Source organism: Anolis carolinensis, chromosome 1 (genome assembly GCF_035594765.1).
Source record: "Anolis carolinensis isolate JA03-04 chromosome 1, rAnoCar3.1.pri, whole genome shotgun sequence".
NCBI classification, from domain to species: domain Eukaryota; kingdom Metazoa; phylum Chordata; class Lepidosauria; order Squamata; family Dactyloidae; genus Anolis; species Anolis carolinensis.
The window spans coordinates 89,576,369-89,602,914 of record NC_085841.1 but is presented as its reverse complement, the minus strand read 5'-3'; the positions used below and the strand labels follow the sequence as shown (position 1 = coordinate 89,602,914).

General features: G+C 40.0%; 1 protein-coding gene and 1 long non-coding RNA gene across 19 annotated transcripts in view; one reads left to right on the top strand and one right to left on the bottom strand.

The window, feature by feature from the left end:
- ptprk (protein tyrosine phosphatase receptor type K) overlaps window positions 1-26,546 on the bottom strand; it is a 461,736-nt gene that overhangs the window by 194,324 nt on the left and 240,866 nt on the right. For all 17 annotated transcript variants that reach the window (XM_062978846.1, XM_062978854.1, XM_062978881.1 and 14 more), the window contains exon 6: window positions 17,725-17,899. In XM_062978846.1, the coding sequence (XP_062834916.1) occupies window positions 17,725-17,899 (175 nt within the window). The remainder of the gene's footprint in view (window positions 1-17,724; window positions 17,900-26,546) is intronic.
- LOC134298493 (uncharacterized) overlaps window positions 1-26,546 on the top strand; it is a 182,240-nt gene that overhangs the window by 153,200 nt on the left and 2,494 nt on the right. The gene's annotated exons all lie outside the window — the stretch shown is intronic.

Below are 26,546 nucleotides of genomic sequence, written 5' to 3'. Positions count from 1 at the left end.
TTCTGGATCCAGCACAGTTTAGCTTCAGGACGGGACATGGTACCGAGACAGCCTTGGTCGCCTTAGTTGATGATCTATGCCATGAACTAGACAGGGGGAGTGTGTCCCTGCTGGACCTCTCAGCGGCCTTCGATACCGTTGATCACTGTATCCTTTGGGGCGCCTTACTGGAATGGGGCTCGGGGGTACTGTTTTGCAGTGGCTCTGGTCCTTTCTGGAGGGTCGTTCCCAGATGGTGTCACTTGGGGACACCTGCTCGGCTCCACAACCATTGACTTGTGGGGTCCCGCAGGGTTCAGTACTGTTCCCCATGTTATTCAACATATACATGAAGCCGCTGGGAGAGCTCATCCAGAGTTTCGGGGTTCGGTGTCATCTGTACACAGATGATGTCCAACTCTGTTACTCCTTTCCACCTGTCACTAAGGAGGCTGTTCAGGTCCTGAACCGGTGTCTGGCCGCTGTGTCAGACTGGATGAGGGCGAACAAATTGAAACTGAATCCAGACAAGACGGAGGTCCTCCTGGTCAGTTGTAGGGCCAAACAGGGAATAGGGTTACAGCCTGTGTTGGATGGGGTCACACTCCCCCTGAAGACACATGTTCGCAGTCTGGGAGTTCTCCTGGACTCATCGCTGAGCCTGGAACCCCAGGTCTCAACTGTGGCCAGGGGAGCCTTCACACAACTCAGACTTGTGCGCCAGCTGTGCCCGTTCCTTGGGAAGTCTGACTTGGCCACGGTGGTCCACGCTCTGGTTACATCCCGTTTGGGTTACTGCAATGGCCTCTACGTGGGGTTGGCTTTGAAGATGGCGCAGAAGCTTCAACTAGTACAATGAGTGGCAGCTTATAGGGAGCGTACCACCCCCCTACTAAGCCAGCTCCACTGGCTGCCGATATGGTACCGAGCCCAATTCAAAGTGCTGGTTTTGACCTATAAAGCCCTAAATGGTTCTGGCCCAATCTACTTGTCCGAACGTATTTCCTCCTATGAGCCAGGAAGATCCCTAAGGTCATCTGGTGAGGCCCTGCTCTCGGTCCTGCCTGCCTCACAAGCACGGCTGGCAAGAACGAGGGACAGGGCGTTCTCAGTCGTGGCCCCTCAGCTGTGGAACACCCTCCCCAGAGATATACGGCAAGCCCCAACCCTTCTGAGTTTTAGAAAAGCCCTGAAAACTTGGCTATGTGCCCAGGCTTTTGATGATTAAATGATAAAGATGACCCAGACTGACTTATGGCCACAGTACGAGGATACCAAACAAGACTAGTTTGACGATAACTACAAAGAGATCCAACAGCTAATTGATAACAAAAGGAAAGCCTTCCAAACATGGCAGAGAGACACCAACTGTGCTGCCAAGAAAAAGATCTATGCCAGTGCAAAAGCGGAGGTCCAAAGAAGGACCAGAGAACTCAAGAACATCTGGTGGACAAAGAAGGCTGAAGAAATCCAACACTTTGCAGATACCCATGATGCTTAGGGATTTTTCAAAGCCACAAAGATCATTTACGGACCAAGAAACCATGGCATACAGCCCCTACGCTCATCAGATGGAACCAAAATTCTGAAGGACAACACATTAATTGCACTACGTTGGAAAGAGCACTACCAGAACCTGCTGAATCGCAGATCCAATGTGACCGAAGAGACCCTCTCACAAATCCCACAACAACAAACCAGAGATGAGCTTGCAGCACTGCCTAGTTTGGAAGAAGTCAGCAATGCCATCGGAGCCCCCAGATGGCGTAGTGGACTAAGTGACTTGAAGGTTGGGTTGCTGACCTGAAAGCTGCCAGGTTCGAATCCCACCAGGGAAGAGTGCGGATGAGCTTCCTCTATCAGCTCCAGCTCCATACGGGGACATGAGAGAAGCCTCCCACAAGGATAGTAAAAACATCAAAAACATCCAGGCGTCCCCTGGGCAACGTCCTTGCAGACGGCCAATTCTCTCACTCCAGAAGCGACTCAAGTTGCTCCTGACACACACCAAAAAAAGCAATGCCATCAGCCAACAAAAAAACAACAAAACCAGCAGACCTGATGGGATCCCTGCTGAAATCTTCAAAGCAGGTGGACCTAAGCTGATACAACAACTTCACCAGCTCATTGAAAAGGTGTGGGTGACCGAGAAAATCCCAGCAGACTTCAAGGATGCCACCATCATCATCCTTTTCAAGAAAGGGGACAGAACAGACTGCAGGAACTATCGCGGTATCTCCCTTTTAACCTCAGTTGGGAAAATCCTCGCAAGAATCCTTGCAAACCGCCTTCTTCCTGTTTCAGAAGATACCCTCCCAGAACCCCAAAATGGCTTCCGTCCCTCCAGAGGAACAGTAGACATGATCTTCACTGCACGACAGCTCCAAGAAAAATGCAGGGAACAAAACCAACCTCTGTACATGGCATTCATTGACCTTGCAAAGGTATTCAACACAGTGAATCGCAGCGCTCTCTGGACCATCCTCCAAAAAATCTGGTGCCCTGACAAATTTGTGAACGTCCTGTGGCTCCTCCATGATGACATGATGGCAACAGTCTTGGACAGCAACGGATCCAAAAGTGACCCATTTAAGGTGGAATTAGGTGTCAAGCAGGGATGTGTTATTGCCCCTACCTTATTTTCCATCTTCATCGCTATGATACTTCACCTTGTTGATGGGAAGCTTCCCACCAGAGTGTAAATCATCTATTGGACAGATGGCAAGCTATTTAACCTCAGCAGACTGAAAGCCAAAACCAAGGTCACCACAACATCTGTTATAGAGCTCCAATATGCCAATGACAACGTAGTCTGTGCGCATTCAGAAGAAGACCTACAAGCCACTCTAAACGCCTTCGCAGAAGCATACGAGAAGCTTGGCCTCTCGCTGAACATTGAGAAAACCAACGTGCTCTTCCAACAGGCACCAGCTAACCCCTTTGCAATGCCAGGAATACAGCTTAATGGTGTCACATTAGAAAACGTTGACCATTTCCGCTACCTTGGCAGCCACCTCTCCACAAAAGTCAACATCGACACTGAAATACAACACCATCTGAGCTCTGTGAGTGCAGCATTTTTCCGTATGAAGCCGAGAGTGTTTGATGACCAGGATATCCGTAGAGATACCAAGATGCTTGTTTATAAAGCCATTGTCCTCCCAACCCTGCTCTATGCCTGCAAAACGTGGACGGTCTACAGATATCACACCTAATTCCTGGAGTATTTCCATCAGCGTTGCCTCAGAAAAATCCTACAAATCTCTTAGGAATACAGGCGGACAAATGTCACCGTGCTGAAAGAAGCAAAGACCACCAGCATTGAAGCGATGCTCCTACGCCATCAACTTCGCTGGACTGGCCACGTTGTCGGAATGCCCAATCACCGTCTCCCAAAGCAGCTACTGTACTCCGAACTCAAGAACGGGAAACGGAATGTTGGTGGGCAGGAAAATAGATTTAAAGAGGGGCTTAAAGCCAACCTTAAAAACTGTGGCATAGTCACTGAGAACTGGGAAGCCCTGGCCCTTGAGCCCTCTAATTGGAGGTCAGCTGTGACAAGTAATGCTGCGGAGTTCGAAGAGGCACGAATGGAGGGCTTAAGGGAGAAACGTGCCAAGAGGAAGGCCCGTCAAGCCAACCCTGACCGGGACCGCCTTCCACCTGGAAACCAATGTCCTCACTGCAGGAGAACATGCAGATCAAGAATAGGTCTCTTCAGCCATCTACAGACACACCCCCAAGACACCAGAGATGGAAGACCATCATCCTCGGCCTATGAGGGATTGCCTAAGTAAGTAAAGTAAGTAATTGGATGAACGGACTTTAACTATATGTTTTATATTTTTATATTGTTTTAAGTGTTGTAACTGGATTTTATTCATTGCTATGTTTTAACTATGTGTAGGCATCGAAATGCTGCCAATTGTGTACCTTCAGGGGAGAAGGGCGGGATATAAATGTTGTAAAAAAATAAATACTCAATACATTTTCAAAATATTTTACAAAAATATGTTTGTTTCTATATTCCCCTTTTAATATTGCAAGTCAATTTGTCACTAATAGTTATGTTCCAAATTTCCCTGTACCATTTTTCAAATTGAATTTCCTTTCTTTCTTTCCAATTTTTTTGCTATTAACAATTTCGCTGCTGTTAGCAAATTCGAGTCCAAATCCTTCTCCTCTTGTGAAGGAATTGTATTGTCATGCGTGAGTAACATTGCTGATTTAGGTGTACTCTCTATCTCTATTTTTATTATCTCTCTTATTTCTTTAAATACCCTTTCTCAAAATTTTGTATAATTTTACAAGACCACCACATATGAAAAGGGGGTGCAACTATTATGCGCTTAAATACAATATTAGCAGTCTTCTAATTCATGTGATGTTAGCAACTTCAGGGAACCTAGGAAAATTGTTGAAGACCAGAAAACAGAAGGATTTTTGCCAAAAATGAGGGGCATGTTGGCATGAAAAGAGACCCCACAGTGCTTCCTTTAAAGCTCATTTATAGTAAGCTTTCCACTTGTCCTCCTCACTTGTTTTGCTGTTTCTGTTTGAAGAGAGATAAGCAAGAACTCTTCAGCTGAATTGCCAGACAAAAGAGAATAATCTCCTTCCATCTTCAATTGCTGGATGCAGTGCTATCTGGTAACCTACCTTAGACCTAAGTGATAGCGATATGAAGGTGAAGGCAAGTACACAGGCCCATGACTGATTGACTAGTAAAGTCATTTTACAATCCCCTCATTAAGGCCAGTTTTCCAGTGTAGGTTGCATGCACTCTTACATAGTAACGTTTGAAAATTGAGAATACCCTTTCCTATTCAAAATTTGTGTTGCTGCTGCTATTATTTTAACAAGAAAAGGTTGTCATAATCATAATCACTAGACATTACAAAGAGTGTCTTTACTGTAAGAACCATTCATCAATGGAATAGAACTCTGATTCAGAAGGTGACAGGCTCCCATTCTTTGGCGGTCATTAAACAGGGGTTGTATATTCTTGCAAGGCTGAGGGTTGGCTAGAAAGTCCAGCAGCCTCTTCCAACTTTAAGGACTTGATATCATGAGCTATTCTACTACATCAATTTTATTGTTTATGGTGGATGCTGCATTGAGTACTTTGATATCACACCTCTCTTCATTACTGCTATTGCAGCAATTCATGCTCCCGTAATTTTACTTCCCCACACCCTTGTAACCCCACCTTCCTGCTCTACTACTGTTCTTTATTTTTTCATTAAAAATGCCTGTTTGGAAATAGTGAGGGGAAGAGGAGGAGACTCCCAGCCATATTACTGCCATGTTCTGACACAGAAGCAGAAGGGTTCCACTGCACCAAGGTGTCATGGACAGCTCGGGTAGTGAGGCCCAAAAATAGCTAGAAGGGCCAGCAGAGGAGATGGAGGCCAGCAGCTCCCAGCAACCTGCTATGCCTAGCTCAGCCTCTGCTGAAGACGAGTTCTCAGTAGAAGCAAACACTCCACAACAGTTTGTGCTAGCCCTATAGAAGAAGCTGAAGCAAGAATGTCTAGGCAAGTTACAGAAGGGTTAAATATACCAACACCTCTAGAGATTGCCCAGAGACTGGGCAGGTCTCTGTAGGCTTCGTAGATTGGCTGAAAAATGCTAGTTAATCAAGCAGTAAATGAGATCTTGAGAGAGAATGCTCCCAGAGCTGTGACTCTCTAGTTCTCATGCCATGTCATTACCTGGCTTGAATCCAATGCCTGTTTGCTCTTGACCTAGGACCTGACTCTGCTGCTTCCCAGTTTTTTACTGGAACACTGAATTTCACCATTGGCATTATTTATTTATTTATTTACTTACTTACTTCATTTTTACCTCACCTTTCTCAACCCCAGAGGGGAATCAAAGCTGCTTACAGATCCAGAAAACATTCATTCGTTGGCATGTTGGTTTGTTTGTACATTATGTTTCTGACTTTGGACTGGACCTCTTGATATTCTACTATTTTCGAAGGAGTGTTTTATTTGGCATTTCTGATATTGGACAGTTGATGTTGGCTAGCTTACCTGTCTCAGTGTGTTTGCTTAATCTTAGGTCCTAGTCAGCGGCCATGTTTTTCACACAAGGTAGGTGAGAGAAACACTGCAAAATTGGGAGGTATTGGTAAGTAATAGCTAGAGATGAAAGGATCCTGAGATGGGGGAAGGCAGATTGACGGTGGCATGCACACATCATTGTGTGACATGGTCTGCAATGCTGGTTTGAGATAAAACTCTAAGATTCTGTGATACTCATTTTAGGACTTGTGGTCCTTAAATGGAATGTTTATATACTTCATAAAGGTTTATATACCTTATACTTTTCAAAGATGCTAGACTCCATAAGAGTCAAGGAACTGATGGACACCAAAGTCCCAATAGAACTATAAGCATCACACAAGACATTGTGGTTGCAACAGCAGTATAAGTTCAGATTTGAGAGGCTTTTCAAATTTTATAGCCATGTCCTTTTCTTCAGCTCAGTCGCACTTTTGACACAGAAGCACTCCCACAGCATATCAACTTAATGTATAATATACAGACAGCACACACAGTTGTACAGCTAGGAGTGTTTAATCTTTGTAGCTCAATTCCTACTGACTGGAGTGCTGAATTATAAAGAATGATTTCACAGCAGAAACTGCTAACTCCTGCATACTGAATTTCACAGCCCATGCAACAATGTGGCATTTTATTCACCTCACTTTGAAACACTACCACAATCATTTTACAATCTCTCCTTAAATAAAAAAGGAAGGGAGCTGCTGTAGTAGCAATATAGTCAGCAGAATTTAAAATACAGTATTTGCTTCATTTTCATTGTACATGTAACTTAAAAAATAAGTCCTTTCTACTATATACTTCATTCTAAACCAGACTGTTTCTGTTTTGTTATTATGTGAAACCTTTTGTGTTTTGTTAGCTTTGACATTATTATTGACATATTTAGCAAACTGGCATTTGTATAACATTTGCTGAAATGTAATTACCTAAAGGTGTCTATGTATACAAATGCTATTCCTACTGTCATATAATGAAAGGCTAGCCATTTTCTGGGAGTCAATTCTATTACTAATATTGACTAAAGTGTTGACTCACCATTCAGTCATGGCTTCAATGGTCTACTCTGGTTGAGATTAATTACGGTAATAGAATTCTAATAGAATGCATATATATTGAGTACCTCCAGCATTATTACTATTATCTACACCAGAAGTCTCAAACTTATGGCCCTCTAGATGTTTCAACAACTCACAGATGCCCTAGCCAGCTTGTCCAATGGTCAGAAATTCTGAGAGCTGAAGTCCCAAACACCTGATTGGTCACAGGTTTGACAGCACTGATCTACATAGATACTATACTATACAGGAGTGCTTCTTAAATCTTTTCCATTTGCAACCCCTTACTGTGTTGTTTTTTTTTTTCATGGCCCCGGTATACAGGTAGGTATATAAAATAGGTGTACAAATAATTTACTGATAATAAACCAGCATTTCCAAGGGTCATTTTCCTTTTATGGAGTACAGCTGAAGCATTTTCTGCAGTGTCCATTGCAAACACTGCACATTGTTGCAAACTTGTTTGTATAAATGTCTGGGTGGCTTTCAGAAACTTTTTCATGTTGCCATTTTTTTTCATGACAATTTGGGGTTGGGACCCATAGTTTAAGCAGCAGTGATATACAGTACAGACAGGTGGTTCTGTGATATGTATACCAGACTGTTTAAAAATCAAGGATGGCACCTAATCTTAAGGACCTGGAAATGTTACTTTTTGGACCATAATTTGAACCAGATTTTCTGATCATTTATTGGGAATATGATTTATTCTTCATGATTTAAACAAGACTATCAATCAAAAGAAAAGTGTGGTCTATGGGTTAGGAAACGGAATAATTCAGAAACATCTAGCTCACTAATGCCTTCCTCCTAATCTAGATGGCATGCCTACACAAAAGCAACACTGATAGTCCAAAAAGTAGCCAAATATTTTGAACATCATTGATGATTCTGTTTCAGTAGAAATAGCAATTGCACATTTCAAAATCCAAAATTTTCAGCAGCTTAGTGTTACACTCAAGAAAACCAAAAGGGGATAAAACAGAAATACTTCATAGCAAACTTCAGTGAGCCAATGACACTAAATTTCGTTACAATGAAAAGAATGCAATGAAGTAAGAAAAAACATTACAGATACGCATAAAAACCACCAGCCATCTCAGTCCTTCCCTCCAAGCTTTAGAAGATTGCTTGTAGACACTGTACAGCAATGACTCAGAAATCCATGCTAATGAGACAAATTATATTGCAGCCAACCAAAAAGCCACAAAAATCTCTGTGGAAACTTTGGAAAACAAACATTATTTTTCAGGGAAAGTTGTCTGTTAAAAGCACACAGAGGAAATGTATTTGTTTATATGCAGTTTACTGTAGTTTGTCACCAATGGAGAATCAACAAATTTATTTTCAACAAGATATCCATCCTCTCACTTCGTTTCGTGAACTCATTTTTATCCAGGGAAAGAATGGGCAAAGAGGGGAAAATGTATGTGTGCTCACAGACTAAAACAGCAGGAAACTGTTCACATCACAAAACAGGAGACATTACAGCAGCCTTAATTCCACGTATTCTGTTTTAATTCTGTGAATAAATGCTATCTGCCAAACCAATTGCCTCAAACAATTTCCTTGCTGTAATGCATTCAGGGAATGCTAAGATTTTCCAGTTAAACCCAAGTACATTTCTATTAATTTATGTTCTATGTGCACATGTCTTCAAGTTGACTGTTGACGTATAGTGACCCCATTAAATTCATGGGGGTTTCTTAGGCATAGAATACTCAAGAGATTTGTCAGTTCCTCCTTCTGAAACAGAGCTGATAGCATCTGGCATTTGAGAAGAGGTTAGGAATATGCCAAGTAAACTAGCTGTCCCATTAGGGCAGTATATTTTGACTAAAAGAATGTATTTCAGAGTATTTTCAATGGACAACCCCCTCCTCACAAATATCTCCTGTATAATCCAATGGCAATCAAAGTGCCAGAGCAAGGGAAGCCCTGTCCTGTTCAGAGAGAAGCAGGACAAAAAAAGGTCAGAAAAGTGGAAGTTTGAGAGGTTTTTAAAGCCTTGCCTAAAGGATGCATGCGAGGAGCAATGCCCAGAAAAGGATTACTTTTCCACACTACAGGAAAATTATTCTAAACAACACAAAAGCCAAGATGATTAAAGATCACTGACACACAGCACATCACCTTCTTTTAAACCACAGGAGGAGGGAATTATTTGTAATTGCAAAACTATTCCAGCCACTGTTTGGATATAGCTTCCAATTATCCGTTTCATTTTCATTTACACCTCATGGGTGAGATCATTTATCATGTTTCTTGATAATGACCGGAAGGCACACAGAGAGCAATTCTGAGAGGTAACAAATTATCTACCATATTAGCATAAACTTACAAGATCCTATCAACAAGTACTATGCATAAATATGAGGTAATTACATTTACAATGAGCAGAAATGTTTGATATGCTACCTTCTTCATTAGGCAATGCCAAGAAACCTTTGGTTCCTAATTGAACAGCTTGGTTTGCTTGCATAAGTACAGTAATTTCATAGCAAATTAAGAATCATTGTACTGTTTGAGCATCTTCGGGTATTCACTGCAGCAGCTCAGGATCTTGAGATGAATCTTTCATCATCAAGTATTGCTTCTTGCCACCAACTCATCCATCATGTGGCTGAGACAGTTTGGAATGATAGCACTGGACCCTCACATTGCTGCTCCTTGAACTCTGCCTCATCCATCTTTTACATCATCCCCAATTTGCTGCAAAGTATCACTTCTCCCTCCTGCAAAACCAATGTGAACCCATAATGTCTCTAACCTAGAGTGCCACTCTAATAGTAATTGATTTCTTTTTATTGTCATGCTCTGAACTTGGACAGCCCATCTATGGTGATGGAGGCAGAGAAATGATCAATTGTACCTCAGCTATAGAGACTTCACACTTTGCTTTAGAAAAGTCACACTTCCCCTTTATTCCACCTCACTATAAAGTTGTATGTATGACTATATATTTTATATTGGTGCTCATGTTAGAAGCATATTCTGTCCACAGACACACAGTATTGTTTAAACTTTAGAAGGTTGTATCCTTAGGTATAATATAATATCATACATTTCAGACTATTCAAGTTGTTAGTAGTTCTGTTTCACAACATTAGATGTTTAAATGCATACAATTAATGTGCACACACTCTTGCAGAGAAAGGGGGATATTATTATTATTAATCCTCGATTCATCACTCAAACAATCTCTGTTTCAAACCTTCAACAGACCATAAACCACCCAAGATTAAGTATAGTAATTCAGCTTCATCTGAATGCTGCTATAAAAGTTTAATAAATCAAAATGATCAAACTGCCCCCAGTGGCAGCTTGGGATTCTGTTTCCAATTCAAATTCTCTTTAATATATGGCTTCACTGACATCTTGCATTTTCTACCATCTAGGATGAATTCCAAAAGGCTTCCCTTTTCATCATTACCATGCATCGGCCAACCAATCGAGCCATCAAATCAGTTCTTAAGAACCCAGCTACAGAAATGTCAAACTGAGTAGATTTTTCTTTTACACTCATCAGTGAATGGCAGAAGAGAACAATTTAAATAAACATGGGGAAAGCATCCTGGCTGTATTGACTAGAATAGAATACTCTGGGTATTTTTTCCCTCATTCAAGTGTATCTTTTTTTAACCAACCTACTTCTGAGAAAATGATCAACAAGCTAATGAAAACAGTACCAAAATATAAAAATAATTATTGGATAATCTGTAATTTAATTTTGTTTTAATAGTGCAAACATAATTGCCAAGTTGTTGTTAAAATATACAATCTAAGTAAAATATTAACTCATTCAGTACCCCTCCACATACCTATTATATTGTACCAGTCATTTTATATCACTAAATGTCATTTTATATTTTTTAGATTTAAATGGTTTCATTACACCATTTTACACTATCCAGAAATCTTTATATTGAACACAGCACTCATCTTTTAGTCATTCGAACAGTAATTGAAGTAGTGCAATAATAAGAATGAATTAATGTGATTGACAAATGGACAGGACTTGGACTATGATTTTAATTTGCATGATTTTAAGTGATGTTTTAATAACTGATGTTTTAATTGTGTGGTTTTTAATTGTAACTGTTTATTTTTGGAATTATATGTTGCAAGACCCCTTCAGGGTGAGAAAGGCGGGGTACAAATTTAGGAAATAAATTAATAAATGTTTTGCAATTAGCATAAATCCTCATAGAAACATAAAGTTTGTATTTTGCTGCTAATTATTTCAAAATGAATTAATGCCTTGTAATTAGTCCCTTCTCTCCATAACCATGGTATGACTATTTTGCTTGAGAAGGGATAGCACAATTCTTTTTAATGTCATATGGTTTAAGTGCTGGCTTGTGCTATGCCTTATGCCAGCAGTTCTCAAAGTGTGCTTCGTGGAGGCCTTGGGGCTCTGCGAAGCATACTGAGGGACTCCGTGATTCCCTCCTCCTCCAAGCTCTTCTTCCTCTGTCCCGCACCCGCCTCCCTTATTGCGAAAAGCTTCCCCCCCCCAACGCCCTAGCCACCAAAAGCCTTTTTCCTTTGCCTCCCTTGCTTTCCGCCTTGCCTTCCTTGCTTCCAAAACCCTATTTCCCTCCCACTGCTCAAGGGGGTACTTTGATTGTGGCTTTTCTTCATGGCAGAAGGGAGTTGAACTGGATCGTCCCTAGGATTTCTGCTATTATTATTATTATTATTAAATTATTATTATTTTATTACAAAGTCTGGAAAGCCATCTGTTGGATGTGCTTTTATTGTGCCTTTCCAACATGGCAGAAGGGGTTGGACTGGATGGCCCCTGGAGTTGTTTCTATTACTACTACTATTATTATATAATAGCAGTAGCCATCCCCTCCAGATCCAGGCCAGGGCTCTTACATCAACTCAAGTTATTCACAGACTACTGTGAAACAAATGAGCTAAGTATCAATTTTAGCAAATCAAAAGTTTTAGTTTTTTAACGTAAATATACAAAATACAAATGATCTATCGGGAAACTCCTCTTAGAGCGAGTAAAAAGCTTCCAGTACCTAGGACTCACCTTCCACCATAAGCTATCATGGAAAGAACACAGAGAATCTGTGACCCAAAAAGCTAAGGCTGGCCGAGCTGCTATACTAAGATTTTACTACACCAAAGAATATTTTAATGACCAAATTGCATCGAAGCTTCTTTTCAATGTAGCCATTTGGTGTGAAAACACACATGTAAACTTAGACAGAGTCCAAGCAAGGTTTATAAGAGACCTGTTAAATGTGCCATACTGCATTCCTAACACGGTCCTGTTACTAGAAATGGGTGAATGCCCACTAACCACAAGGGCCTGGATTCTGAAATTCCGGGCTGTGGCACTGGCTGGTTAGCAACCAGCTGCAACAAATCACTCTGACCAAGAGGTCATGAGTTTGAGGCCTGCCCGTGTCTGTGTCTGTGTCTGTCTCTGTTCTATGTTATATGGCATTGAATGTTTGCCTTATATGTGCAATGTGATCCGCCCTGAGTCCCCTTCGGGGTGAGAAGGGCAGAATATAAATACTGCAAATAATTAAATAAATGGCTGAAAACAATTGAACTCAAATTGGGAGTGGGCTTATCATATTTTATCCCCTCCGAAACCACTCAACTTCTTTGGGCAAGGAGGGCCGAACGGAAAGCGACCTCAATTGGTCTATCAGCATCCCTTTTGCTGCATCTTGGTTTCAAAATGGCACAGGAATCATTAAAGCAATGGATGAGGGACATTGACCTGGGAGAGGTCAGAGCTTGCTCAAATTCATCATGTTCCCTAGATCCTTGAACTTACCATACACTGAGCCATTCAAGTTATGTGAATATCTTAACAGTCCCACAGTGTCTAATTACCGTAGACTCTTATTACAAAGTCTGGGTGACCATCTGTTGGGGGTGCTTTGATTGTGCTTTTCCTGCATGGCAGAAGGGGGTTGGATTGGATGTCCCCGGAGTTTCTATTATTGTTGTTGTTACAAAGGCTGGGTGGCCATCTGTTGGGAATGCTTTGTGCTTTTCCTGCATGGCAGAAGGGGTTGGACTGGATGGATCCTGGGGTTCTTCCAGTGAAATACTGTTACGTTGACGTTGGTTAAAATTGTTCTTCAAAAGTTTGCCCACGTCTGATATATATACATTATATATTATATAAAATACACATTTTTGGAAGGCTAAGCTAAGAAGATTGTACTGGAGGACTTATGTTTGTATCTTTAGGCATTGGTATGTGAGCTTTCTCAGAACTTGGTTCTGTCTTTCATGGTATTTAACATATATAGTAAACCAATAGTGGGATCATTTGGAGTTTTGACATTTTGTGCTATCAGTATGCAGATGACACCTAACTCTATTATGCCTTTCAAACCCAATCCAAAGAAACTTTCTTGATCCTATACCAGTACATGTCATAGGTGATAAAATTCAATAAAGGCAAGACTGAGGTGCTCCTATTCTGTCAAAAACCGATTAAGAAATAAGGATTCAATCTATTGTAAACAGAGCTATATTCCACTTAAAGACTCAGAGCAGTTCTACATAAGTCAGGTCGAAATCAGTCCAATGCCTAGAAGTCAGACACAGGAGACCTTGAAAGTCAAGCCAGAATGTCAACAAGTTAGGTCCGAAGTCAGAAGCACAAAATACAAACAACACTCGGAAACATGAGGCAATGCCAAGATTCAAAATCTAGGAAGCTAAAGTCAGGATTCCTTTGAAGTCAAACTTAAAAGCAGCAGAGTCACTACTGAGAGTCAGACTCGAGTCAATTGTCTGCAGTGAAGGAGTCAGATCACGGATTTATATCTAAAGGTCTCAGCTGTTGTCTGAATAATGAGTAAGAGGTCTGTGAAGCCCCACACTCTGTAACTGAACACTAAGGGTGTGGGTATATTTAGCTCTTCTGAAGCATGCTCAGACATTCTTGCTTTGGCTTTATCCACTGGGGCTTGCACAGGCTCCTGGGAAGTATTTCCTTCAGCTGAAGGCTCATCTTCAGTCGTGGCTAAGCTAGGCATGGCAGACTGCCTAGAGCTGCTTGCCTCTATCTCCTCCATGGCCCTTCTAGCAACTCTTCCTGCTCGTTATCTGAGCTGGGCATGACAGGCAGAGCTAAGGCTTGTGTATGAGATGTTGGATCTAGCGACATAACACATGTCTTAGGTATATTCTGTTTAGATTATTGTAACATTCTCTATGTGGGGTTGTTTGTGAAAAGCATTGTCCAAAGAGTTGCAGCCAGGGTTAACTGGGGTCATACAACCTTCTTGTTGTAACAACTCACTGACTGCTGCTCAGTTTCCATATACAATTCACAGGGCGGGGTACGACCTACATGGTACAAATCCAGGTCATCAGATTGTATTCTCCTATAGAAGAATTTTCAGATAATCTGGTTAGACCCATTTTTTTCTGTCAACCACCTTCACGGTAACATATGGTGGAAATACAGAATGGGGCATTCCTAATGGCTGCTTCTACATTCTGGAAGTCTCATCCTCATTGGTATTTTTCTACAGGTGGGTAAATACTGTATTGTTTTGGCTGGCTATTGAAAACTGATTACTTAAGGAAAATGAACCTTCCATAACGTGCTGTATTGTTTTGCCTCTCTCCCCGCCAACCAAATGTTTGTTTTTAATTGGTTTGAAGTTTATTAAGAGTTTAATTACATTGATGACTTTTATATGCAGGGACTTTTATATGCTGGGGGAGGGGCAGTATTTGTTTAATCTTGGTAAAATGCCATTAGGCCCTAAGCTGAAAAAAGTAGGAAGACAGTCAGGTAAATAAATGAATGGCTTTTGAATGCCCATAAGCCTCTTTCTTTGTGCTATAGTTCAATAATCTGAGAGACATGAGGGGTATGAAGAAATAAGACAACTTAAAATGAAACAATTTTCTTACCTACAATTCATTAGATGTTGGTGATTTAACAGTGCCCCTACACTCACAGGGATTTCATAGAAATAAACATTTTCTACTATTCAGTGGTACTTTGTCTACATCTGCAACTGAACAAAAAAGAGACTCAAATCCTTTCTTAGTGTTACTGTATTTTTTTGAAGTTATGTACATGTCTGTGTCTGTGCATGTGTGTGTTTGCCTCTATATTCAAAATAAGAATGATAAATACTGTATACCACCAACTTTAGTGCCAGGCATCAAACACAATCTAAAATCACTGAGAGAATTAAGGACATTTTCTTCAATTAAATTAGCATTCTATAAATCTCTTACACAGATTGCTTGTGGAAGAAGAGGTCAGGCACCTGTTTATACAGCTTTGTGCTCTGAAAACCAATTAAAATTATTACCGCTCAGATCAATCAACAGGCTGAAAGCATTCCACTATTGACAAGAAACATCTTTGGTAAACATAATTCAACTACAAATGTTGGATAGGATCTTCCTTATTGGGGGAGAGGGAGAGAAGGTGAGTTAGATCCAAAGTAGCACTGTGTGCATCTGTTTGTCTGTGCTCCAAGATGCCTGTCAATTTGAAGAGACTCCATGAGTCTGTAGGGTTTCTTAGGCAAGAAAAATTCATAGGAAGTTTCGAAATATAGCCTATATCACCTGGTACTCATTGGCAGTCTTCCAATCAAGTACTTAAAACAGCCTAAGGACATTATCCTACAGGTGGGATGGAAGTGGGGGCAAGCGTCTGGAAGAGTGGGGACTTGTTTTACCCCAGAAAGGTATGTCTTCTGGGATGGGATCAGGCAGAATCTGGTGCATTAAGGGTATTTAAGCCCTGCAATTGCAGCACTGGATCAATGGGGGTTCCACTGGCGGGGTTTTGCTGAATGGACTAGTAATACAAATGGACGAGTGACAGGCCATTCACATGCTTAAGTGTACCACACCAACCAGCTCTTCAAAGGTAAAAAGTGCATTGTATCCTTCCCTTACACTAAGCCTAGAAATTAATTTCTTCTGGTTCAGTGGATTGTAATATCTTCTAATGATACCACTGCGTATGATACAACTCCCATATATCTTCTATTGCCTGCTAAAATAATCCCAAGGAGCACTGGTCAGAATCAAGCGTAGATGTTAGCTAAGAATGATTAGTCTGAATGGAGAAGGGTCATGGTTCAGTCAATGGGCAAATATGTTGCATACAAAAAGGTTCCAGATACCGGTCCTGACATTTCTAAGAATATTGTAGTTAGAAAATTGAAGAATCACTGCGAGTGAAAATGATCAATCCTAAATTAGGTAATTCAAAGGCGTGATAAAGCAGATTCCTCTATGTATTTGTGGCAAATGCCTATTTTCTATTTCAGACCAAAAAAACTCATTCAATATTGTACAATATTTTGATTTTAAAATTTCACTGTTTATTTTCTATTTCAATAGTGGCCTACCAATTATTATACCATACACCTTAAAATACATTCTATCCAATCTATACTGGTAATTGGACATGGCAAGTTTTAATATATTTTAACCACAACTGCTATTATTCATCTCCCATTCACTAATAACCAGCATTGTTGAAGTTTGTCTTCTACAAGCTGAAGGGATTCTCATTACTCAAAATGATATGGAAGCAACACTCATGACATGACAAAGTAAATTGCATTTCATCGTATCTTTTCTCCCTGTTCCTGCGGCCGAGGGAACTCATAGATCGATATGCTTCAGCATGAGAATCTACACTGAAATTTTCATTTGTTCCAAACAGCAACAAAAAGACCTTAAGCATGCCCTGTCACTTTCAGTTTAGGAAGAAATGCACTAATAAACTCTTACCCTTGGGTCATCTTTGACAATGGGCAATACTCTGCCAGCTCTTATTAAAGAGAATTCACATCAGTGGCCCAAAAATTTCCTTTAAAATTACCATCTTTTGTATCCATGTAGCAGGATGTCAGCTTTAAAGTGCCACTAAGATACAGGACCTGTCACTATGGTTAATTTTCAGCACAGTTTTAACACCAGGGTAGCTCATCCTCCAGGGCATGTTTTTTGACTAACGAGGTTTACTGGGGAGCTATCCAAACAAACAGGAAAACACTGCTACCCCATATTGCTTTCCAAATACAGCATTAAGCAAGGAACTCTATGTACTCTTTAAAATGATACCACTCCAGACAGCAAACCAGAGTAGTTGAAAATATAGTCCTCTGAAAGCCATGGAGTCTTTCAAAATTATTACACTCTTCAGTATGAAAGATTATTTATTTATTTGCTGAACTTTAAAACTCATACAAGAATAAATCTCCCATATCTCTGAATGCCTCAAGATAGATTAGCAATTCCCAAATCTTGATCCTCCAGTTATTTTGAACTTTAGCTCCCAGAAGCCCTAGCTGACTTGGCCAACATTCAAGAATGTTTGGAACTGAGGTCTAAAATATCTGGAGGACCAAAGCTTTGGAACCAATGTGATAGAACAGTGGTTCTCAACTCGTCGGTCCCCAGATGTTTTGGCTTTCAACTCCCAAAAATCCTTACAGCTGGTAAACTGGTTGGGATTTCTGGTAGTTGTAGGCCAAAACACCTGGAGACCTAGAGGTTGAGAAACACTGTGCTAGAACATCATGCCACAACTAACATCAGAAACTATCTCCCAACAACCAGTAAAAGACACTTACCTCGAACAATGAGTTGAGCGAAGTTGGAGACTCCAGAACCTCTCTCAGACTGAGTAACACAGCGATATAAATCCTGGTCTGTTTTTGTTACTTCTTGAAGCTTAAATGTAGCAGCAAATCGTCTGTGATTTATATTTTTAGTTTGGGCCACTGGAATGTCTTCTCCATTCCGTCTCTGGAGAGAAGGAAAACCAAGACATATAGGTAAGATGATTAAATGCTGCCTTTGCAACCTACATTTTTGCTACAAATATTCTGGCAAGATATATCGCAAATTTCAAAAACATGTATCACACCCTATAATATATTGTACATGGACTTCATTAATTCGCATTCTGTCAATGTACTTATAAGTTTTCTAAAATGTGCCATCTTGGAAGCAGGTTTGTGAGTTCTGAGCACTACATCAATGCCTGTTTTCTTAGCCTCTTTCACATCATGAATGCTATGAATACATTTATGTTATTCCATTTAGCAAGTGGGCTATATATCTTTTGAGGGCACATCTAAACTGACCACTTACTGTGAAGAAGCCCTAAATCAGCTTCATGGTGGTCAAATGCTGCATGGAGTTGATCCAGGGTAATGTGGGACAAGACCACCCTAATGTGACCATGACTCACATTAATCAAAAATTTCAGAGCAACCCATGACTTTGGGCCCATGTAAACTGTTTGGTCAGTTCAAAGATGGCTCTCATATAGGGCGGGCAAGGCATCCAGGCTGGAAAAAAGTTATGTTTCCATCAAACAATGGAATCGGCAACTACAAAACATAGTGATGGTCTCTAATCTGATCCATTAAGACTATTCTTGTGTCATCTTTGAAGATAATTTGCCAGAGTAGCCACAATTTTCTCTTGAATTGATCAACCAAAAAACAAGACTAGAAAAGATAGATGTCAATAGTTCAGTATTATATTATTAGAAAATTGTTTGATAAAATAAAACAGTTGTCAAGTCTTTGCCAAATGCATTATGAAGATATTAATTTCAATTAAAAATATCAACTCCCCCCCCCCCCACACACACACACAAAGAAATCCTTCACAGCTCTTAATAGGAGCCAACAGCTCCTTCACCTAAGTGTGAAAATTCTTCTATCTTGCTGACACATTTTAGAAGCATATCATGAATACTTCCCTTCACAATGATCAACAGAATTGCTATTGGTAATAGGTTAGAATTTTGCAACCAATTTTCTGAAAATCAATTTAATTTCCTTTTTCCCAGGCACTCAACAGAGAGCAGCATCAAATTAGCTAAGGGATTTAAACATTATTTCTAAAATCCTGGGCAGCATTAAGTGCAACATCTCAAAATAAAATTTGGAGACTGTTACACAGCCAAAAATCTGCAAAATATCCTGTTCAAAGTGCTCAAAAGGAAGGCATATTTTAGATGCTACTGTCATCTGCCACTTTGGGTCAGATCAGTCAATCAATGTATTCTAGAGTTTTTGGAAGTTTCCCACTAGGCATATAAGAACTGCAGGGTTTACCCATAACTTTTTTTCTGATAGTGCATGACCCATCCCTTTCCCTGAACACTCACTGAACTACAGTTTGTTGTGTTTCAGTTTTATGTACAATTTATTTTATTGTATTTATGATATGACTAAAAAATCAGTCAGCATCTCTTAAGGTTGACAGATGAGGCCTTTGCTTGGGAGGAGGTGATTCCTAACACATATGTGCAAAGCCTGCACCCATCCACAAAGATATAATCTTTCTCTCCCTCACACCCAGCTTCTCTACATCTTTTGAAAAAGCTCCCCAAAACAAATACTGGACATGCATAAGGGCTGCATGAGGAATGGGAACCTGGTTGCTCCCTGATTTGGTGACAGACTTCTTTCAAAGCTGGATTCTGGGATTTCAGTACTCAGAAAGTAGAGGGCTAAGTTCAGTCTTTCAAGTGAACTTGTCTGCTAGACTTTTACAGCTTCTAAAGTCAAAACCAGTGGTTTGTTTTTACGTACTTATTTAAGAATATTCCTCTGGTGTTCTCCCTTGTGTGCACCTACAAGGTGTAGTTAGCAAGGACTTGGGATAGTGCCTTTTGAATAGCAGGATCCTTGAAAGGTAGCAGCTGAGAGTCACCTGTTACCTCTTATTTTGTTTGTGTCAAAACAAGATTACAGGATAAAAACAACTGCTAGTCCCCACTAGAACAGACCTACTGGATCACCAACAACTACCATAGTTGTAAACTAACCTGTAAAATGACAGAAAAAAGGAATCCTGAGACATTATACATGGTCAATGATGTGTCCTACAGCCTTGTAATCAGGGAAGAATCTGACAATGACATTCCCTAAGATGTCATGCAATACCCCAACATTGAAAGCAGTTAAGCATTTAGGAAACACAGAGCAAAAAAACCCAATAAGACTATAGAGTGAGAGAGAGAAGTTTATGTGACTCCTAGCTATCGAGTACTGAAAGACCTTGTTAACTGAGGCAGAATTAAATTCAAGTGAGAAGCAACTTCTCATTTGCTGCAGTTACAAGGTAAAACAACAAGGAACTCCACACTAAAGAGCCAGAGGAAATGATCCTATTTGTCTGAGAAGGAAAAGCTCGCTTCAAACTTAACTGACAGAGATGGCTTCAAAAGATTAAATGTAGAGTGACAAGAGGGATTTCATATACAAATACAGAGAGTCTTCACTGAAGTTGCCAGGAAAAACTCTGAAGCGAAATAGTATACAGAATAAAACAGAAGCCTTGCTGTCTGATGCTAATGGACAGTGCGTCCTCCAAAACTTTTATTTTAATATGACAGAGACTATCAAGAATTTCTGAAGCCTTACCATTGGTTGTGTTGATAGGGATTCTGGAAGCTTTAGTCCAAAAATAATGCTTCTAGTTTCTGATATACAGATACATACACCAACATATTTTTATTTGGTAATGACAACTGCATCGCTAAAAGGAAGACCTTTAACTTGGATATTTGCCAGTTTATAAAAATCAGTTGTATCTATTATTTAAGTATATTATCTTAATATACTTAATATACTTAAGGTCATCGGTTCAAATCTAGGGAGTGGGGTGAGCTCCCGCTGTTAGTTTCAGTTTCTACCAACCTAGCAGTTCAAAAACATGCAAATCTGAGTAGATCAATAGGTACCGCTCCGGTGGGAAGGTAACAGTGCTCCATGCAGTCATGCCAGCCACATGACCTTGGAGGTGTCTATGGACAACGTCAGCTCTTCACCTTAAAAATGGAGATGAGAACCAATCCTCAGAGTCGGACATGACTAGACTTAATGTCAGGGGAAACCTTTACCTTTACTATATTATCCTTCAGTCCCCAACTATTCAAAGATATGAAAATGCCCTTAAGTATATAATTAAACATTTTTCTAGTGATGTCGGGATCTTGTTCTTGCTTAACTTTTTCTGAGTTAAGGAAAATGCCTAGGACTCAGCAGTAAATAGAAAGTTGTAATACTGAAATCACCAAAATCACATTTAATCCCCAATAATTACATTTATGAATAACCCAGTAAATATTTTCTTCACGCTGCTTACTTAGTACATTCTCCATGCCTTAATATCTGCTCAGTGCCTACAGAAAAAACTCTACCCAATTGAGATGCAAGTATTAGGCTGATTAAACTTTACTGCTGTCTGTAATGTCTATATAGTCCTGCAGTATGAAGGATTACATCTTTGCGACTAGATATATTTTCATATGGAAACTACAGATTTAGAACTGGATGTCTTATTGAGAAAATCAGCCTAAAAACTTAAACAGCCATCAGGTCATCAAGGAGATGACCAACAAATGGCAGGTGTTGTAGGCTATATTTCAAAGGAAGGAACAGGCAAAACCACCTCAGAATATATATTTTTTGCCTAAGTATGCCTTATGAAATTCATGGGGTCACCATAAATTGACAGGCACATACACATACACCCACACCGCCTTATCATGTGGATTTGATTTTTTTATTGTGTCAGAAGCAACTTGAGAGCATATTGCAAGTTGCTTCTGGTGTGAGAGAATTGGCTGTCTACAGAGACATTGTCCAAGGGATGCCCAGATGTGTTACCATCTTGCTGGGAGGCTTCTCTCATGTCCCCGCAAGCTAGAGCTGACAGACCGGAACTCACCCCATCTTGTGGATTAGAACTGGCAACCTTCAGGTCAGCAACCCAACCTTCAGGTCAGTAGTCCAGCTGACACAGTAGTCCAGTTTATCCATTGAACCATTGTGGCTCCATAGATTTTATTAAAATGGTTATATGCTATCTTAAAATGTATTATTCCACTACATTTTTGCCATGTCATCAGCAGAAGAGACTAATTTAACAATAAGATAAATCAAAACAGAATCAGTGAAATAATGGTGAAATTAAGAAACAAAATTAGAGGGCTGCAATCTTCAACACATTTAATTGTAGTAAGTCCTGGCAAACACAAATGAAATTCCTCTTCTGTACACAGACACAAGACTCTGCTGCACGAGTATTTCATATGATAGGTCAAGGACCAGAACTGCATCATGCATTAACTTGAGGAGCTGTACTTTAGTTCAGCCACAGTTGTTTTGTCTTATTTTTTTTCCAGATAGAAAGAATAAAAAAAAACTGAGGTGAATATAGTGTTAAGAAAGGAAATCCACAAAAGAGAAAAAGAGAGAGATGGGCAAGGTCTGAAGATGTCAGAGCCATAGGCAACAAATTGTGTTTGCACGTGTGTACCCTCGAGTTACCTGTTGACCTATACTGACCCCATGAGTTTCATAAAGTTTTCTTAGGCAAGAAAAACTCAGAGGTGATTTTGCGAGTTCTTTCCCCTGAAATATAGTTCATTGGCAAGTGAATACACAGTGGAAACATTTCAAAAGAGCAAATGAGTATCTTATCTACATGCCTATTATTATTTCCATTAGGATGCTAGTGGCATATATATATGAACTGCGAAGTAGCACCTGTGCTTTAAGAAGGGAAAACATAAATAAGGACATAGACAGAGTTGTAAAGTCAAAGCATAAACAAAAAGAAACTAACTTTTGGCATCAGGGCTAGTTGATTTGGTAGGTAGAGTGTGAAAAACATGCCATGACTGTTATATCACACTATAATTTTTTGCTGTCACATATTTTTTAGAAATAAATTTGAGGGAAAGAACACATTTTCATAAACATTGTATTAATGATTCTAATTTCATTATATTCTATATATGTTTCCATTTTTAAGCGAAAAAGGCAGTATTTTTTAAAATATGTTTTCCATTTTTGCCCCCATTCCAGACCTGCACATCTTTAGCAAGCTTAATGAATTGAATTTTAAAGATACAGTGTTGGTACAAGTAATGCTTAGCATGTTAGCTTTTTGGAGAAACATTCCAAGCTGTGCGCAAAACCCAGCAAATCTGTGAGCTCTTACTCTTGTTGTTAATCTTAATCTTGTTGTTAGTGGCTCAATTAAGCAACGGGATTTACCTCCATGTTGATCTACCATTCTACAATTGAGTGACTGGGCCTACTTTAATCAGAATTAACCAACAGAAGGACAGCCATGTGTAAGAGTTAGCACCTCACTGAACTTGCTGGAATCTGGATTTGAACAGGTGATATAATAAAATTGTTTCAAAAGGTATGGTTGAATATTGAGATCAAGGAAAGACCTGCTAATTTTGAGAAACACTATCAGGAGGAGTTAAAAAAACTGGGAAAATACTTTAAACCCAGGAGCTGGACTTTAAATGTGTGGTGGGAGGCAACAAGAGAAAGGAAAGAAAAGTGAGGAGTGGACAGAGATAAAGCCCAAAGAGAAACCAAGTTATAATATAGCTTCACCTAGTAAAATATCTGAACACTACATAAAATATTGATTCCTTTGCATGGAAAGGACTGATGAAGATTTGTAACCTTTGGAAACAGTTTCAAAAACTGGCAAAATGTCCCTAGTAGAAAGCAACAGCCAATCTGTATTCCTAAGAACATAACAACAACAACAACAACAACAACAACAACAACAACAACAACAACAGGAAACAATAGACATTGACAAAATTACGATTTGCCAACTGCAAAAGGCCACCCTACTGGGATCTGCACGCATCATCCGAAAATACATCACATAGTCCTAAACGCTTGGGAAGTGTTCGACTTGTAATTTTGTGATATGAAATCCAGCATATTTATCTTGTTTGCTGTGTCATACTATGTTGTTGTGTCAATAATAATAATAATAATAATAATAATAATAATTTTATTTTCATACCCTGCCTCTATTTCCCCGAAGGGACTCGGGGCGGCTTACACGGGGCCAAGCCCAGGTAGTTACAGACACTGTAAAAGATGCAACCATATAAAAACAAATCTATAAAACCTATTAAAATCACATGTACAATAAAACATAGTTAGATAAAAACCTGAGAAAGCTCATATAAATGAACTGGGCCAGAGAAAGTGCATACAGGGAGTAATGTAAACTGGAGGAAGAGGTAAATAACTCGAGACTATAATCATGGTAAGAGGCTTGGGATGAGGTAAACATGAGAACTATTGTGATGCCTCATGGGCCTTGTAGTCCCGTTCCTAGTGTCACTGTGGCAGATGAGGATGAAAACATGGGGTTTTCTCCGGATCAACAACAGCCGGACTCCTTCAAGATGCCTGATGTTGATGTTCTTGCCCAAAAGCCAATTAAAACCGACCTTGAACAGCTCTCACCTCCCTTCGCTAGGAGACATTGCTTTACTGCAGACAGGGGAGTTAAAGAGCGGGTTCGCAGGAGTTTAAGAATTGCTGCCAAACAAGACACTGATTAGCCATGTTTCCCCTGGGAAAATCCAGAGAGTCTCACATCTGCAAAGTTAGGTTTCGTTCCCTGTTCTCTAGGGAAAGAGGACGCTGATCACCTGTTTGGCGGGAAAACGAGACCCCAATATAGGTGCCTGGCACGTTAGAATTGTTGCGGAGTCAACTGAGCAACTCCAGAAGCAACTTCGTGTTTCCAGCCTTGTGTGGACTTCGCAAAGTCCGCAACCCCAGTTCCTTGCTTTACGGATCAAGTATTCAAGATTTGTCTAGCCTTGTTTTTAGCCACGGACATTGTTCTTAGAATCTCTGTTTCGCCTTGTTCCTAGTCACGGACCTTGTTTTATGATTCAAGTTTGTTTCCAGCCTTATTCTCAAGCTACCTTGGACTTCAAAGACTCGGGCCGTTTTCCCCACACTATTGCTTGTGTGTGTTTCGGTTATTGGATTTAAATCTTTGAACTCTAATATCAATTATTGGACAATACATTTCTGGACTTTATTTGACCTCATTTGATAGGTCAGCTTCTGAACTATATTCTTCACTTGTTTTTATTACTTTTATATATTTACTTAATAAAGATATTAGATAGATATTGGCCTCTGCGTCAGGTTCTTGGTGCTCCGTAGCCTCGGGGGTGACAACTATTTCCAACTGAAGGAATGGAATAAAGTGCAACAGAGATATGGTAGAGACTCACTTATCCGATCTAAACGGGCGGGCAGAATGTCTGATAAACAAATATGACAGATAAGCGGAGGTCGGATAACCGAAACTCTACTGTATTGTTAATCAACAGGACGAACCCTAAACATATGGGCAAAGATCATTCACCAAAGGCCTGTTGGAAGAGCCAAGTTTTCAGCCAAGTTAGAAGGGTAGGGGCTTGCCTAACCTCCCTAGGGAGAGACTTCCAGAGCCGGGGAGGCACTATGGAGAAGTCCCTCTCCCTCATCCCCACCAATTGCGATTGTGAAGGTGGTGGGAGCAAGAGGAGGATCTCCCTAAATGAACGAAGACGCTGTGTAGGTTCATAGGGGGGAATGCAGTCACGAAGGTAGGCGGGTCCCGAACCGTTTAGGGCTTTGTAAGTGATAACCTACACCTTAAATTGGGCTAGGGAGATAAACGGCAGCCAATGGAGCTCCTTAAACAGGGGGCTTGACCACTCCCTGTAAAACATAAATTTGGAACAGAAGACTGACTTGCTACAAGCCACTGTTAATACCTCTTAATAATGCTCATTTATTGTCTACTGTTAAATACTGGAGGGATATTTTGCTTCTTGCTGTTGAGAATACAGCAGCTATCAAAGAATGGTTGACTTTGTTGGCAACAAGCCTAGGGAAACCCCAGGAGGGAGAGCTAAAATGTGGTTTATCAAGATATTCTAAGCTAGGCAGCTTTTTTCCTTTTAAATGTTCTTATTAATGGTGTCGGTTTTCCAATGAGTCTTAAAATTCCCAGTATTCCACTCTGCTGCTTCCTTTTTCTTTTTAGACATAGTCTATAGCTAATTTTCAGATTGATGCTAAGTACTCTTGTCATTACTTTATGATCCTTTTCATTTCTTCTTGTAATTTACTATCCCCTCCCTATAACTATCTATGTCATACTGCTCACCTGGGCCCCATTTAAAGGACAAGGATTTTAATTTCAGTTGACACACATGAGAAAAGGCCATTTCCATGTACACTGTACACTAAATGCCCCTTAAGTGGAAAGGCCCTTTGAAAGGGACTTTACCAAAAAACACAAACAAGACATTGTTTTTTTAAAAAAATCAGTCTGTGATGACACATGACAAGCCAAAAACCTTTTTTTTTTTTTCAAAAAAAGAACATGAGTTCCTCTAGGGAAGTTATTCAGAGTCCATTCGCAACAAAAGGATATGTAGCATTAAACAAAGATGAAATACAAAACATTCCCTGCACTCTTCATACTATGTGAACAGACATGATCCTAAATTCCTTTTACAAGTGGAATAAAAGTATAATAAACAAAAGACATAAAACAGTGTCAAGGGAGAAGAAATCAACCA